This window comes from Salmo salar, chromosome 21 (genome assembly GCF_965601325.2).
Source record: "Salmo salar chromosome 21, fSalSal1, whole genome shotgun sequence".
NCBI lineage: Eukaryota > Metazoa > Chordata > Actinopteri > Salmoniformes > Salmonidae > Salmo > Salmo salar.
The window spans coordinates 42,506,837-42,522,050 of NC_138311.1; the positions used below are offsets into that span (position 1 = coordinate 42,506,837).

General features: G+C 40.6%; 1 protein-coding gene across 13 annotated transcripts in view; it reads left to right on the forward strand.

Annotated features, from left to right (window-relative positions):
• The window catches only part of LOC100194727 (nebulin), a 100,435-nt gene that overhangs the window by 64,027 nt on the left and 21,194 nt on the right, over positions 1–15,214 (forward strand). For 12 of the 13 annotated variants that reach the window (XM_045704788.2, XM_082967184.1, XM_082967186.1 and 9 more), the window contains 25 exons: positions 172–279; positions 851–958; positions 1,197–1,301; positions 2,290–2,394; positions 2,618–2,716; positions 2,904–3,008; positions 3,256–3,360; positions 3,529–3,633; positions 3,775–3,879; positions 4,135–4,239; positions 4,657–4,761; positions 4,957–5,061; positions 5,169–5,273; positions 5,711–5,812; positions 7,557–7,658; positions 7,860–7,967; positions 8,318–8,422; positions 8,624–8,728; positions 8,973–9,074; positions 9,208–9,312; positions 9,602–9,712; positions 9,873–9,983; positions 10,178–10,279; positions 10,611–10,715; positions 14,783–14,878. In XM_045704788.2, coding sequence (XP_045560744.1) covers positions 172–279; positions 851–958; positions 1,197–1,301; positions 2,290–2,394; positions 2,618–2,716; positions 2,904–3,008; positions 3,256–3,360; positions 3,529–3,633; positions 3,775–3,879; positions 4,135–4,239; positions 4,657–4,761; positions 4,957–5,061; positions 5,169–5,273; positions 5,711–5,812; positions 7,557–7,658; positions 7,860–7,967; positions 8,318–8,422; positions 8,624–8,728; positions 8,973–9,074; positions 9,208–9,312; positions 9,602–9,712; positions 9,873–9,983; positions 10,178–10,279; positions 10,611–10,715; positions 14,783–14,878 — 2,619 coding nt within the window. The remainder of the gene's footprint in view (positions 1–171; positions 280–850; positions 959–1,196; positions 1,302–2,289; positions 2,395–2,617; positions 2,717–2,903; positions 3,009–3,255; positions 3,361–3,528; positions 3,634–3,774; positions 3,880–4,134; positions 4,240–4,656; positions 4,762–4,956; positions 5,062–5,168; positions 5,274–5,710; positions 5,813–7,556; positions 7,659–7,859; positions 7,968–8,317; positions 8,423–8,623; positions 8,729–8,972; positions 9,075–9,207; positions 9,313–9,601; positions 9,713–9,872; positions 9,984–10,177; positions 10,280–10,610; positions 10,716–14,782; positions 14,879–15,214) is intronic. The other variant, XM_082967185.1, reaches the window with a different exon arrangement.

The following is a 15,214-nucleotide window of genomic DNA, read 5'->3' on the forward strand; positions in this document are numbered from 1 at the left end:
CTTTGCTTTAAGTACACTCTTACAAAGCATACATCACTCATAACTTCAAAGATACATAGATAGTAACTGCTCCCTCAAACTGTTTCTGGAAATAAACGCTGACTGCAATTTGTATTATGATTCTCATATCTTATGTCCTCTTCTGATTACCCCTCTCCTTATTTTCTTCAGAACTTGTACAAAGAGGCCAACAAGAACTTCATGCCCACTGGCTACTCTCTTCCCCACGACAATCCTCTCATGAAGCAGGCAAAACAAAATTCCATTGTTGCCAGCAGCGTAAGAAAGACACTTTATTTTCTTCAAATGTTCATCAATTTGTTACATTGTGTATAAAATATGAACCATTCACATTCTGTGAGGTCATTGTAAAAAATGTAATAATAATAATCTATTCACATGCAAAGTTTCAGTTATGAGAGGCACATACTGTAGGAGTGTTGTGTTTGTACTGTAGGATGTCTGTATGGATGTAGTGGAGTTACACTAGGAACAGTGTTGTGTTGTGTACTGTAGGATGACTGTATGGATGTAGTGGAGTTACACTAGGAACAGTGTTGTGTTGTGTACTGTAGGATGACTGTATGGATGTAGTGGAGTTACACTAGGAACAGTGTTGTGTTGTGTACTGTAGGATGACTGTATGGATGTAGTGGAGTTACACTAGGAACAGTGTTGTGTACTGTAGGATGTCTGTATGGATGTAGTGGAGTTACACTAGGAACAGTGTTGTGTTGTGTACTGTAGGTGAATTAAAGGAAGCCTATATGTGTAGTTACCATAGAATGGTAATTTATTGGATTTGTATCGTAGTACCTCACTCATGGAATTGTGTTGTTGTGTTGTGTAGGTGAAGTACAAGAATGACTATGAAAAGTCAAAGGCTACGAACTACACCATGGACCCAGATGGTGTCAGCTTCGTCAACATCAGGAACGCCAACAAGGTCACCAACCCGGTAGGATTACAAACGTCTGCTACTCTTCCCTCACTATTTGGAAAAATATCATAATTTATGAATTATTCAATTTGATTGATGATCCATCTATATATTTTTTGTTATGAATCCCTTGAAAGATTTTGAATTGTTATTGAGTCAAAGACTCTGGTATGTTGGTATTATTAAAAGGATTGTTTTGTGGCTTAGTAGTAGTGATGTTATTTCCCCTCTCTGTCTGTCTGTCTGTCTGTCCCAGCGTCTATACCGTGAGCTGTATGAGAAGGGCAAGGGCAAGATCCACAGCACCTACGACACACCCGAGATCAGACAGGTCAAGATGACCCAGGAGGCCGTCAGCGACGTACGTGACCTTTTGTCATCCTGTCATTATCACTCCTGTACTATTGTCATTGATGTTTGTTACTATGGCTCATTGATGTTTGTTACTATGGCTCATTGATGTTTGTTACTATGGCTCATTGATGTTTGTTTCTATGGCTCATTGATGTTTGTTACTATGGCTCATTGATGTTTGTTACTATGGCTCATTGATGTTTGTTACTATGGCTCATTGATGTTTGTTACTATGGCTCATTGATGTTTGTTACTATGGCTCATTGATGTTTGTTACTATGGCTCATTGATGTTTGTTACTATGGCTCATTGATGTTTGTTACTATGGCTCATTGATGTTTGTTACTATGGCTCATTGATGTTTGTTACTATGGCTCATTGATGTTTGTTACTATGGCTCATTGATGTTTGTTTCTATGGCTCATTGATGTTTGTTACTATGGCTCATTGATGTTTGTTACTATGGCTCATTGATGTTTGTTACTATGGCTCATTGATGTTTGTTACTATGGCTCATTGATGTTTGTTACTATGGCTCATTGATGTTTGTTACTATGGCTCATTGATGTTTGTTACTATGGCTCATTGATGTTTGTTACTATGGCTCATTGATGTTTGTTACTATGGCTCATTGATGTTTGTTACTATGGCTCATTGATGTTTGTTACTATGGCTCATTGATGTTTGTTACTATGGCTCATTGATGTTTGTTACTATGGCTCATTGATGTTTGTTACTATGGCTCATTGATGTTTGTTACTATGGCTCATTGATGTTTGTTACTATGGCTCATTGATGTTTGTTACTATGGCTTTGTGTTGATGCTTGCTACAAGTCTAATTCTTCATGATTATATCTGTTTTTTTATATCTGTTTTTTCATTCATATATTTAGAGACATTTTGTTTAAAAACGATGCATTTATTTGTTCTGTTTGCTGTGAAGTTAGTTTGCCACATGTTCTAAGTACTGTGTGTCTCCCTCTGTCCCATGCAGTTGTGTTACAAGGAGAAGTACTTCGCTAACAGAGGCACCATGATTCCCATGGGCGTCACTCCCCAGATGATACACTGTAACCACGTCAACGAGATCACCAGTGACGTACGTGACCCAATAACGTTCACTCACTGAAAACAAAGCAGCCAAGCAACTTCTGAAACCTGCAATATTTAGGCTATACAACTACTGTTCAATGAATACTTAAGTTAACTTCAGTGAGAATATGAGAAGGGTTAATGGTTTATTGTTATTTTTCTAAGTCCCTCCATGCCTAATGAATAATTATACAGTAATGTAATCGTTGTGTCTGTGTTTCCATCACCAGCTGAGATACAAGGAGGACCTTCTGTGGCTGAGAGGCATTGGCTGCTTCCTGTATGACACACCTGAGATGTCTACTGTCCGCAACATTACCAAGTTTAGAGTAGGTACCTTTCCTTTCTTTCTCATTTTGTTATGGCTTCAATCACCAATCAGTTGATGGATAACTTCCTCATGGGGCGATTGGTCTAAGTAATTAGCTAAGTGTACACAATCTGCAAATACTGTAAATACTGTCTATAATATATCTGCTCCATGCTAATCCATATTCATTTGTCTCCCCACAACAGTCCAACTATGAAGTTGAGGCAAAGAAGAACCATGCCAACTTCACTGTGGTCCTAGACACACCAGAGTACCAGCGTGTCACTGAGCTAAAGACCCACATGAGCGACGTGAGTCATGTTCTCTACCATATCGCCCACCATTTCCCAGACATATATATTATTAATATATCATATTCTAATATACAATATATTAACAGAATACAGTAAAACTGCCATTATACGAGGTCATTGCTTGTTGGAGACTCAGCATTTAATGGAAGTTTTGACGTATTATAATATGGTTTCACAGGTCTGTCTTTCTGTCTGAATAGGCAGTGTTAAGTGGCTATGTTAACCTTTAACCTGTCGTCCTCAGCTGATGTACAGAGCCCAGGGCAATGTGGAGAAGACCAAGTGCACCACCACCCTGGACTCCCTCGATGTCAAGAGAGTCAAATGGGCCCAACAGCTCAGCAACAAGGCATGTCAATTTAGCTCTCATAGATACAATAAACCTGGTGAACTCTTAGGAGGACTAATATCTGTGTTAAGATTTGTATTGATACCAACTTAAAGCACAACAATGACAAAAGGAAGATACAAAGAAAGGGATTTCTGACATTTTTGTTAATGTCTCTCATAACTGCAGTATATGTACACTGACCTGGCCTCCAAGGAGAGGGCCCACTTCACTCCGGAGAAGGACACCCCCATAATGAGCCACGCCAGGGCTATGAAGGTGGTCTTCAGCGAGGTAAGTCTTTCTAACGCAATTTAACTCAAACACTTTTCCTCCTTACAACCCAGTGTGAAGGTTATCATGTCCCAGTATGATACCATAGTATTTGCCCTACACCGCTGCTCTAACACAGTTTCTCCTCTGTTTCGTCCCCAGATCAAATACAAAGATCAGTATGAGAAGATGAAGCACAAGTACACTAGCATCCATGACACACCCATCCTGGTCCGGGCCAAGAAGGCCTACCTACAGTCCAGTGATGTGAGTATGCTCTCTGGTGATCCCTCCTCCACCTCTACTGTCTTTGGGCTTTAAGTTGTCCTTCTTACAAAAGGCTGACCTATTACACTCTCTCTCTCTCTCTTTCTTTATCTCTCTCTCTCTCTTTTCTCTCTCTCTCTCTTTATCTCTCTCTTTCTTTCTCTCTTTCTCTCTCTCTCTCTCTCTCTCTCTCTCTCTCTCTCTCTCTCTCTCTCTCTCTTTCTCTTTCTCTTCTCTCTCTCTCTCTCTCTCCAGCTGCGCTACAAGGAGAGCTTTGAACGATCCAAGGGACACTACCACAGTGTCAAGGATGCCCTGGATATCGTGTGTCACCGTAGGGTCACCGATGACATCAGTGAGGTCAGTATATCAGCCAATTAGAAAAGATCTCCCCAGCTACCAAAACTGTTTGAAATGACATCATTACAACCAGTAATCTCTTTCAACCTATTCATTTCAACCAGTTTACGACCAGTAATCTCTTTCAACCTATTCATTTCAACCAGTTTACGACCAGTAATCTCTTTCAACCTATTCATTTCAACCAGTTTACGACCAGTAATCTCTTTCAACCTATTCATTTCAACCAGTTTACGACCAGTAATCTCTTTCAACTAAGTTGTTTCAACCAGCTTTGGCATCTGGCTCAGAGCCATCCATCCAATAGGATGTTTTGGCCCATTAAATGGACTTTTGGTATGTGGATTTAGCCAAATACTGTATACATGTATGTTATCATACAGATATAAGACACTTCTCTTTCTCTACTTCACACAGGTCAAATACAGAGAGAAGTACATCAACTCTCTGGGTACATGGAGATCCATGCCCGACCGTCCTGAGTTTTTCCACAGCAGAATCATCGGTGAAAACGTCAGCGATGTGAGTGACGTCCCCTTAACATCAGAAAATACCCTCACAGCAGAATCATTGTATTGTCAATTTCAGTACATTTGAATGCTTAGAATGGGTAGTTTACCATAAAACAATTGTATTGTCCATTTCAGCATATTAGAATACTTGTATGTAACATGTTTATGAATGACCCACACCATTAATTTCTCTGTCCAATATTAGATCAAGTACAAGGAGGATCTGGATTGGCTGAAGGGTATTGGCTGCTACGTGTGGGACAGACCTGAGATGGTCCAGGCTGAGAAGAACAAGGTCCTCTTCAGTGAGGTAAAGAAAATCATCTACCGCTGCAAATACAATAAAAACCTTCTCAGATCTTACTGTATCTTTGTCTTCCATAACCTCCAGTCTTTTTTCTTCTCTTTTGTAAACAGAGACACTATAAAGAAACATTCGAGAAGAATAGACACCGCTTCAAGTACACCTGTGACACTCCATTCTTCCAGGCCGCCAAGAAGGCCTCCGTTATTATCAACGATGTAAGTCACAGCCGCACTTTTGGAACACATTTATACAAATTCATATCGGTTTCAATTTGGATACACTGGATAGCTTTGATCTTATTTAAATGATCTCCTGAAAAACAGATACAGTAATGAGTATAACATGTGTTTTCTTTCTACTGCATCTCATTTGGATTCTCAGCTTTGAAGGTAAAAGATGGTCATGATTAGTCGATAACGTTATGTATATCTTCTGTAATGATGAATGCACCTTGCTTTCATCCTGAGGTAATCCTAGCCACAATACCGTGTTGTTGTCACTCAACTTTCTTTTGTCTCTGCAGTTCATTCCTCTATGTATCACATGGGATTAACCTTGGCTTTCTTTCCTGGTAGTCTTCTTATCCCCTGACTGTCACAGCTCCCTGTTCGTTTGTCAGTTGTCTTTAACTCCTTTTTGACGTTCTGAGCAGAGGCACTATAGAGCAGCCTATGAGAAGACCAAGGATAAGTACAGCAGTGTGTTGGATGATCCTAGAAACCTCCTGGCTAAGGAGAACGCCAAGAATAGCCAGGTAAAGCTAGGATTGGCCCGCTGCTGAGCCCTGCCCTTGTCCGCCTCTGCCTTCTCTGGGCCTATCAGATAGCCTGCTTCTGAGCCCGGTGCATGAGGTCATCTGACTGCAGGCCTGCGGGAGGTTGTAGTCGCATGGATATGATGTCCGTGGTTGTTCGTGTTCACGTCTCTCTCTTTTTCCTCACGCAGCAGGTGTTGTACTCTGTCACTCAAATAGCCCTCTTGGGTGTTCTGAGTGAGCGGCTACACTCTCCTTGATCTGTGCACTCAGAGTCAAACCCGTAGACTTGGTTGAACCCCTTTATCATGTCAGTTTTAATGACAAAAGTCAACATTTTTAAAAGCATCGGCAAAATCATAAAAGCTAATAAAAAAAAGCCCATATGATTGATTGATTGATTGAACCAGATTGAACCAGATTTAATGGTTCTGAGGGAATAGATCAGGAGGACACAACACAGACTCCAGGCCTAGGATCTCCGCAGCTCCTCTCCAGTCCACTCCGTCCTGTCCACTGACCCTGTCCCTGTCTTCAGCATGTGTCTGTGTCTGTGTGTGTGTTAGTGTGTCCGTCCGTGGACAGAAAAAATATAGATCCAGGGCCAGGGTGCTCTTAAAGAATGGCTGCAATGAGCTGCTCCGCCCAGACATCCTCAGCGCCATTTACCAGTCCAGCGAGCAGTGTAAGGTAATCGTCCATCGGCCCAACAGACCAACCAAACTCACCTCGCAGAGTTTTCCCAATTCCCTCTCCCTCCTGCTGCAGTTGTCTTCCCAGCCTCAGCCCTAGCTAACTTCAGCTGTGGAAACCCATGCTGAACTCATAATTGACAGTAACTTCCTTCACTCCCATTTTTTTCACATTTCAATATTAGTAATTTAGCAGAAGCACTTATCCAGAGCGACTTACAGGACCAATTAAGGTTAAGTACCTTGCTGAAGGGCACATCAACGGATTTGGGTTTCTGTCCCAACGCTATTAACTGCTAGGCTACCTGCCGCCAACCACCACATTTGTCAAATTCTGGACATCTGCTTCAGAAACACTCTTGAATCTCCACTGACCTCTGAACCCAAGCTACCCACCTCATCCCAAGTTATGATCCCGCTCCCTGTAACCCACATCACAAGTGCAGACTGAACCGTCTAGAAAGACCTTGTACGTTAAATGAGGAATACATATTTCCTATGACAAAGTCAATAGTTTTGTTTATTTTCATTTATTTAATTTTACATTTTTTATCCAAATGATAATAAATAAACACAACCATCATTAGTCTGTACTAATCATGTTCAAATAGCACCAGACTCATCAGTAGGAGATGAGCTGATCCATGAGAAAACCACTGTTTTCATTCTCACACTGTGTTTGTGGACATGTCTTTGCACATCATTTCATTGTGTTGCATGTTTCCATAAAGCATGTTCCAACCTGTGCATGGTGTCTTCCCATTGCATTCATTCATTACATTGTCATGTACTGTAGTCACTCTTCACAGAATCTCCTTTTCATGCTACACTACATTTTAAATGTCATTATCTTTTTTAGCACATACATTTAGTTTCATCAGGAATGGATAAAGCTATGTAAACTTAACTCATAAAATCAATCTGCAAAGCACATAGATCATCTATAGATCATTTAAACACTGTTAATAAAAGGTAAATTGATACTGATTTGACAGTAATGTCTCTCCTGTGTGAGTGTGTCTAACTCTGGTGCTCTGCCCCCATCACTACAGTGGAAGTACAGGGAGCAGTATGAGCGTGCTAAGAACAAGTTCACCTCCATCCTGGAGACTCCTGAGCATGAGAGCCACAAACGCAGCAAAGCCATCGGAGACGTGAGTTCACTTCGTCACACAGCATTCAATTAAATATACTTTTTGTTGCAATTGTTGTCAAGGTCTCCCTCTTCTCAGAAAAATAAATGAAGTAACAAAATGAAATAAATATTTCATAAAATCATATAATGTATAAATGTACAACATAAGACTATATTTGAATAATTGTGACTTGCAACATTTTCCTATCACTTTTTCCAGAATGTCTACAAGATGGATTATAACAAGAACAAGGCTAAGGGCTACACCCTGGGACATGACACTCCACACAGCACACACATGAAGAAGGTCAAGGAGATCACCAGCGTGGTATGTACTCTACACTCTCAAAATGGCTGCCTTCCATTTCACTAGGTTGTCACTAGTTAACACAGTCACAAAGTCATAAATCCCACCTATTTCTACAATTGCTCTTCTTAAAATCTTATTTTAAACCTAACCTTAAGCACACTGCTAACCTAATGCCTATCCCTAACCTTAAATTAAGACCATAAAGCTCATTTTTATTTTCATGAATTTTTACGATGTAACAAATTTAGACATTGTGGCTATGCTATCTATTGGAAAGCCTTACAACCACATGTCTAAGATTTAGATGGAGGCAGGTACAGTCATATCCCTAGTTCTGTATCAGTGTGCTTTTCTCTCCTTTGTCTCAGCTGAAGTACAAGGAGCTATATGAGAAGAGCAAGGCCCAGATCAACATGGACCCTGAATCCTTTGAAATCCGCGCTGCCAAGGAAGCCTACAAGAACATCAGCAATGTGAGTCTCTCTTCCAGTACTCCTCATCTCCTCTTATCCATTTACCTCTGAACACCACGTCTGAATGAATGTATTAGTGAATGAAGTTGGCTTGTTAGGGCCAGGCGTTATACCTGATGTTTTCCACCCTTCTAAAATGTTTTTTCTTGAGGCAGACACTTCACTCACTGTTTTGTTCCTGTATGATTTGTCTCCTTCCAGCTGGACTACAGGAAGAAATACCAGGCCACCAAGAACAAGTGGATCTGGACCGTCGACAGACCTGACTTTATCCAAGCTGCCAAGGCCAACTTCCAGCAGAGTGATGTGAGTCATACACTACAGACCTTAGTTTGTTTGGATGTTTGTTTGGATGTATTTTAGACCACAAGGGGGCTCCTCTTCTAAGAGTCCATGAAAAACTATATGTAGAAGAATACAATGCTAAAAACAATAGTGACTTAGATGACTTAGCTATACACATAACAAAACACCGGCCCAGGTTTCTATACTGATTCCTTTGACATGGCTCTTCTGGTCTAACCCCTGCTGCATGTGTTGCTGTCCTCAGATTGAGTACACGTATGACAAGGAGATGATGAAGGGCTGTGTGATCTCCATCGTGGACGACAAGTTAGCCGTCCTGGCTAAGATGAATGCTGACTTAAGCAATGTGAGTAGTTGTTCTTTTACCTGCCACCCATCAATCAAAATAAATATGTTCTATTCTATTCTGACACATGGAAATGAAATCTGAAGGTAAAGAAAAGCCTGTGTTAATTGCGGTGCTTTGTTCTGTCCACCAGGTGAAATACAGAGAGAAGTTTGAGAAGGCAAAGGGTCAGTATAAGACTGTTCTGGACACTCCTACTAACCTTCATGCCAAGTCAGTGCGCATTCTGGCATCTGAGGTAAGAAGCAGAAAACACCAAAAACATGATAACTACAGATACTTACTATGTAATGTTTATTACTGCCAATAAATGACTTTCTTTACTAACCTACAGTATAGTTATTATAGATAGATCTTAAATGTCATAATGTGAACCTTAATTTATGGATGAACAAGAAATTTGTCACAAAACATCTCAAGAACATTTGTTATAATGAATGCAACTGTACAGTATGTTAATTTGGTTTGTACGTCGCCCAATCAGATTCCAGTCTGGCACGAGTCCTTGGTTTTCTTTCTGTCCTCAGAGCAAATACAAGCTGGCTGGCAAGATGGAGCAGCAGACCGGACAATTCACCACACTGCCCACGACCCGCGACACCATCCACGCCAAGGACATGGGCAAACTGGTCAGCGAGGTCAGTCTCCCCCATACCAGCTGTTTAGTTAGAGCTGGAATACAGTCCTGAACCTCAATTTCCAGATTTCTTGCACAAAGTGAATGAGACTTCCCAAGACTATACAGTCCTGAGCCATTTGTTACCTTTGACGTCTTTGCCTCCGCCGCTCTGTCCACAGAAACAGTACAAGCAGAAGTTTGAGAAGGAGAAGGGCAAGTCCAAGTACAACAGCATGAGAGTACCTCCCGATGTGCAGCACGCCATGGACGTAGCCAAGAATCAGAGCAATGTAAGTCAGTCACATTCCTCTTCTATAAAAAGACATCTGTACTGTATATCTCCTATATTAAAGACATTCAATAGTTCATGCATGTTTTATAGAATTGATTGTTATTATTCAGTCAGTCTATCAAATGCATTAATAAAGCCCTTTTTACATCAGCAGTTGTCACAAATATCACTCTTTCCTCTCTCCATTTCTAGTTTGCCTACAGGCAGGAGGCTAAGGCCAAGCTCAACTACACCTCTGTGGCTATGCGCCCAGACATCATGAGGGCTACACAGGCCTCCAAGCTCGCCAGCAATGTGAGTGTTTAGTACACAGTGAATAGCCTACACAGTGGCGAAGCCTGTTAGCCTGTTTTGCTAAATTAAAGGGATTTTGTATTTGTTTACCTCTCTGAGATGAATATTCATGCTGTTGTTTACATTCTCAGCATGACGCCATCAAAGGCATCAAAACAAGTCATATCATGACAGTCTGTCTGTGCATTACCCACTGATGGTTTGTCAGAGGGGTTGGGTTAAATGCGGAAGACACATTTGGGTTGAATCCATTCATTTGTGAAACTGACTAGGTATCCCCTTTCCCTTGTATTATCCAGTCCACTCATGGTTTGTATATTGTGTCTGGTAGATTGGCTACCGTGAGAAGGCTCGCCAGGAGGCTGCCCATGGAGGTTCCCTGGTCCACCGTCCAGACATCGCTCTGGCCACTGCGGTGTCCAAGCTTAACAGCCAGGTACAGTCAACACCAAACCCTCTGAGTCTGAATTGACCAGTTGTTCCCTACACCTCGGGCTGTTTTCAATGTTTTTATTCCCCTTTCTTTGATTGTTTGTCCCCTCTCAGTTAATTTGTCTATCATTTCATTGTCAGTTATTTTCTGCTGTCAGAAAATATTTTCAGTTTTATTCACTGTCTCTGAAGATGTAAATTCACCAGCCCAGATGACCTGCCGTTCAGTTCAGCTTCCTAGAGATCATGATTGCTTCATAGAGATCTATACAGGGGCGCAACTTTCACTGGGGACAGGGAGGATATGTCCCCCCAACATTCTGAAATTGCATTTTTGTCGCCCCCAGTTTTATAATTGGAATGTGATACAAACCTAGGCAACAGTGTGCTTTAGGACCATGCGGATGCATCTGAGCGGTAGGGTAGGCTGTTTGGAGTGTTTATCTAAAAGGATTAAAATAATAATCATTTTTAAAAAAGTGATCCCCCCCCACTTCTAAAACCAAAGTTGCGCCCCTGGATATATAGTATTGCTATAGTATTTGCTCAGCTGTCCTAGCTAGTCGGGTAGCATAGGCAGTAGTGACCTTCCATCCATTAGGTGCTTATTTTGCCACCCTGCATAACTACCCATGTTACCCATGTCCTATTCTGTCCTTGTGAGCTCTGACTGTCTCCTATTCTCCACATGTTAATATACTCCCGATAGTCCTCTCCATCTCCTCTCCATAGTTACATGTTAATATACTCCCTTTAGTCCTCCCCATAGTTACATGTTAATTTACTCCCTATAGTCCTCTCCATAGTTACATGTTAATTTACTCCCTATATTCCTCTCCATAGTTACATGTTAATATACTCCCTATAGTCCTCTCCATCTCCTCTCCATAGTTACATGTTAATATACTCCCTATAGTCCTCTCCATAGTTACATGTTAATTTACTCCCTATAGTCCTCTCCATAGTTACATGTTAATTTACTCCCTATAGTCCTCTCCATCTCCTCTCCATAGTTACATGTTAATATACTCCCTATAGTCCTCTCCATAGTTACATGTTAATATACTCCCTATAGTCCTCTCCATAGTTACATGTTAATATACTCCCTATAGTCCTCTCCATCTCCTCTCCATAGTTACATGTTAATATACTCCCTATAGTCCTCTCCATAGTTACATGTTAATATACTCCCTATAGTCCTCTCCATCTCCTCTCCATAGTTACATGTTAATTTACTCCCTATAGTCCTCTCCATAGTTACATGTTAATATACTCCCTATAGTCCTCTCCATCTCCTCTCCATAGTTACATGTTAATTTACTACCTATAGTCCTCTCCATAGTTACATGTTAATATACTCCCTATAGTCCTCTCCATAGTTACATGTTAATATACTCCCTATAGTGCTCTCCATCTCCTCTCCATAGTTACATGTTAATTTACTCCCTATAGCCCTCTCCATCTACTCTCCATAGTTACATGTTAATTTACTCCCTATAGTCCTCTCCATAGTTACATGTTAATATACTCCCTATAGTCCTCTCCATAGTTACATGTTAATATACTCCTTATAGCCCTCTCCATCTCCTCTCCATAGTTACATGTTAATATACTCCCTATAGTCCTCTCCATCTCCTCTCCATAGTTACATGTTAATATACTCCCTATAGTCCTCTCCATAGTTACATGTTAATTTACTCCCAATAGTCCTCTCCATAGTTACATGTTAATTTACTCCCTATAGTCCTCTCCATAGTTACATGTTAATATACTCCCTATAGTCCTCTCCATAGTTACATGTTAATTTACTCCTTATAGTCCTCTCCATTTCCTCTCCATAGTTACATGTTAATATACTCCCTATAGTCCTCTCCATCTCCTCTCCATAGTTACATGTTAATATACTCCCTATAGTCCTCTCCATAGTTACATGTTAATACACTCCCTATAGTCCTCTCCATAGTTACATGTTAATACACTCCCTATAGTCCTCTCCATAGTTACATGTTAATATACTCCCTATAGTCCTCTCCATCTCCTCTCCATAGTTACATGTTAATATACTCCCTATAGTCCTCTCCATAGTTACATGTTAATATACTCCCTATAGTCCTCTCCATCTCCTCTCCATAGTTACATGTTAATTTACTCCCTATAGTCCTCTCTATCTCCTCTCCATAGTTACATGTTAATTTACTCCCTATAGTCCTCTCCATAGTTACATGTTAATATACTCCCTATAGTCCTCTCCATAGTTACATGTTAATTTACTCCCTATAGTCCTCTCCATCTCCTCTCCATAGTTACATGTTAATATACTCCCTATAGTCCTCTCCATAGTTACATGTTAATATACTCCCTATAGTCCTCTCCATAGTTACATGTTAATATTACTCCCTATAGTCCTCTCCATCTCCTCTCCATAGTTACATGTTAATATACTCCCTATAGTCCTCTCCATAGTTACATGTTAATTTACTCCCTATAGTCCTCTCCATAGTTACATGTTAATATACTCCCTATAGTCCCTCTCCATAGTTACATGTTAATATTACTCCCTATAGTCCTCTCCATAGTTACATGTTAATATACTCCCTATAGTCCTCTCCATCTACTCTCCATAGTTACATGTTAATTAATATACTCCCTATAGCCCTCTCCATCTCCTCTCCATAGTTACATGTTAATATACTCCCTATAGTCCTCTCCATAGTTACATGTTAATATACTCCCTATAGTCCTCTCCATAGTTACATGTTAATTTACTCCCTATAGTCCTCTCCATAGTTACATGTTAATTTACTCCCTATAGTCCTCTCCATAGTTACATGTTAATATACTCCCTATAGTCCTCTCCATCTCCTCTCCATAGTTACATGTTAATATACTCCCTATAGTCCTCTCCATCTCCTCTCCATAGTTACATGTTAATATACTCCCTATAGTCCTCTCCATCTCCTCTCCATAGTTACATGTTAATATACTCCCTATAGTCCTCTCCATAGTTACATGTTAATTTACTCCCTATAGCCTCTCCATCTCCTCTCCATAGTTACATGTTAATATACTCCCTATAGTCCTCTCCATAGTTACATGTTAATATACTCCCTATAGTCCTCTCCATAGTTACATGTTAATATACTCCCTATAGTCCTCTCCATAGTTACATGTTAATATACTCCCTATAGCTCCTCTCCATAGTTACATGTTAATATACTCCCTATAGTCCTCTCCATCTCCTCTCCATAGTTACATGTTAATATACTCCCTATAGTCCTCTCCATAGTTACATGTTAATATACTCCCTATAGTCCTCTCCATAGTTACATGTTAATATACTCCCTATAGTCCTCTCCATAGTTACATGTTAATATACTCCCTATAGTCCTCTCCATAGTTACATGTTAATATACTCCCTATAGTCCTCTCCATCTCCTCTCCATAGTTACATGTTAATATACTCCCTATAGTCCTCTCCATAGTTACATGTTAATTTACTCCCTATAGTCCTCTCCATCTCCTCTCCATAGTTACATGTTAATTTACTCCCTATAGTCCTCTCCATAGTTACATGTTAATTTACTCCTTATAGTCCTCTCCATCTCCTCTCCATAGTTACATGTTAATATACTCCCTATAGTCCTCTCCATAGTTACATGTTAATATACTCCCTATAGTCCTCTCCATCTCCTCTCCATAGTTACATGTTAATATAATCCCTATTGTCCTCTCCATAGTTACATGTTAATATTACTCCCTATAGTCCTCTCCATCTCCTCTCCATAGTTACATGTTAATATACTCCTCTTAATACCTGTACTACCCCGGTATAGCCCTCTCCCTTTCCTCCATATACTTATATTCCTCTCCCCTGTACTGTCTCTCAGCAGGCAAAACTGTGTTGTAATGCAGAGTTGTAGTGTTGTTACAGTGGTGAAACGACATCATTTCAAGCAGTTTTGCCTGCTGGGTCCATCCATCCCTCCCTCCCTAATCCCCTATCTCTACTTGCTCCCTCCATCCTGTTGTGTCTTTGTTTTCTCACCCTGCTGTCTTACTGCTGCTTTGTAGGAGGAGTTGGAAGCCAGGCACTCCCTCCACGGAGCTGCTTCCATCGATACTCCTCAGAGCCGCCACCTTAAGAAAATGAGTGCCCTGACTAGTAATGTAAGAAAGGAATACCTGAGACCCTGGGGCGGGGACCAATGGGCTGCAACTTCCTACAACTTCCTGTCTGTGCCTTGTGACTTCTTTTCTCCTTCTATTCAATGACTCACTGATTGATTGATTTCTGGGAGCACCTCTGCTTCCATAATTCAAGAGGACATTTTTTCATTTCTGTTATGATTTGATCGTTTGTCTCCCTTTTTCCTCAATTTTCTTGTTTTCATTTTACCTCCAGTCCTTTTTGTTTTGTTTCCCTTATATCTGTAGCTACCTTCTTTGTATCTCTCCCATCGCAAGCTTCGCTGGTCGCCAAACATAGACAAGCATGGTGATGCA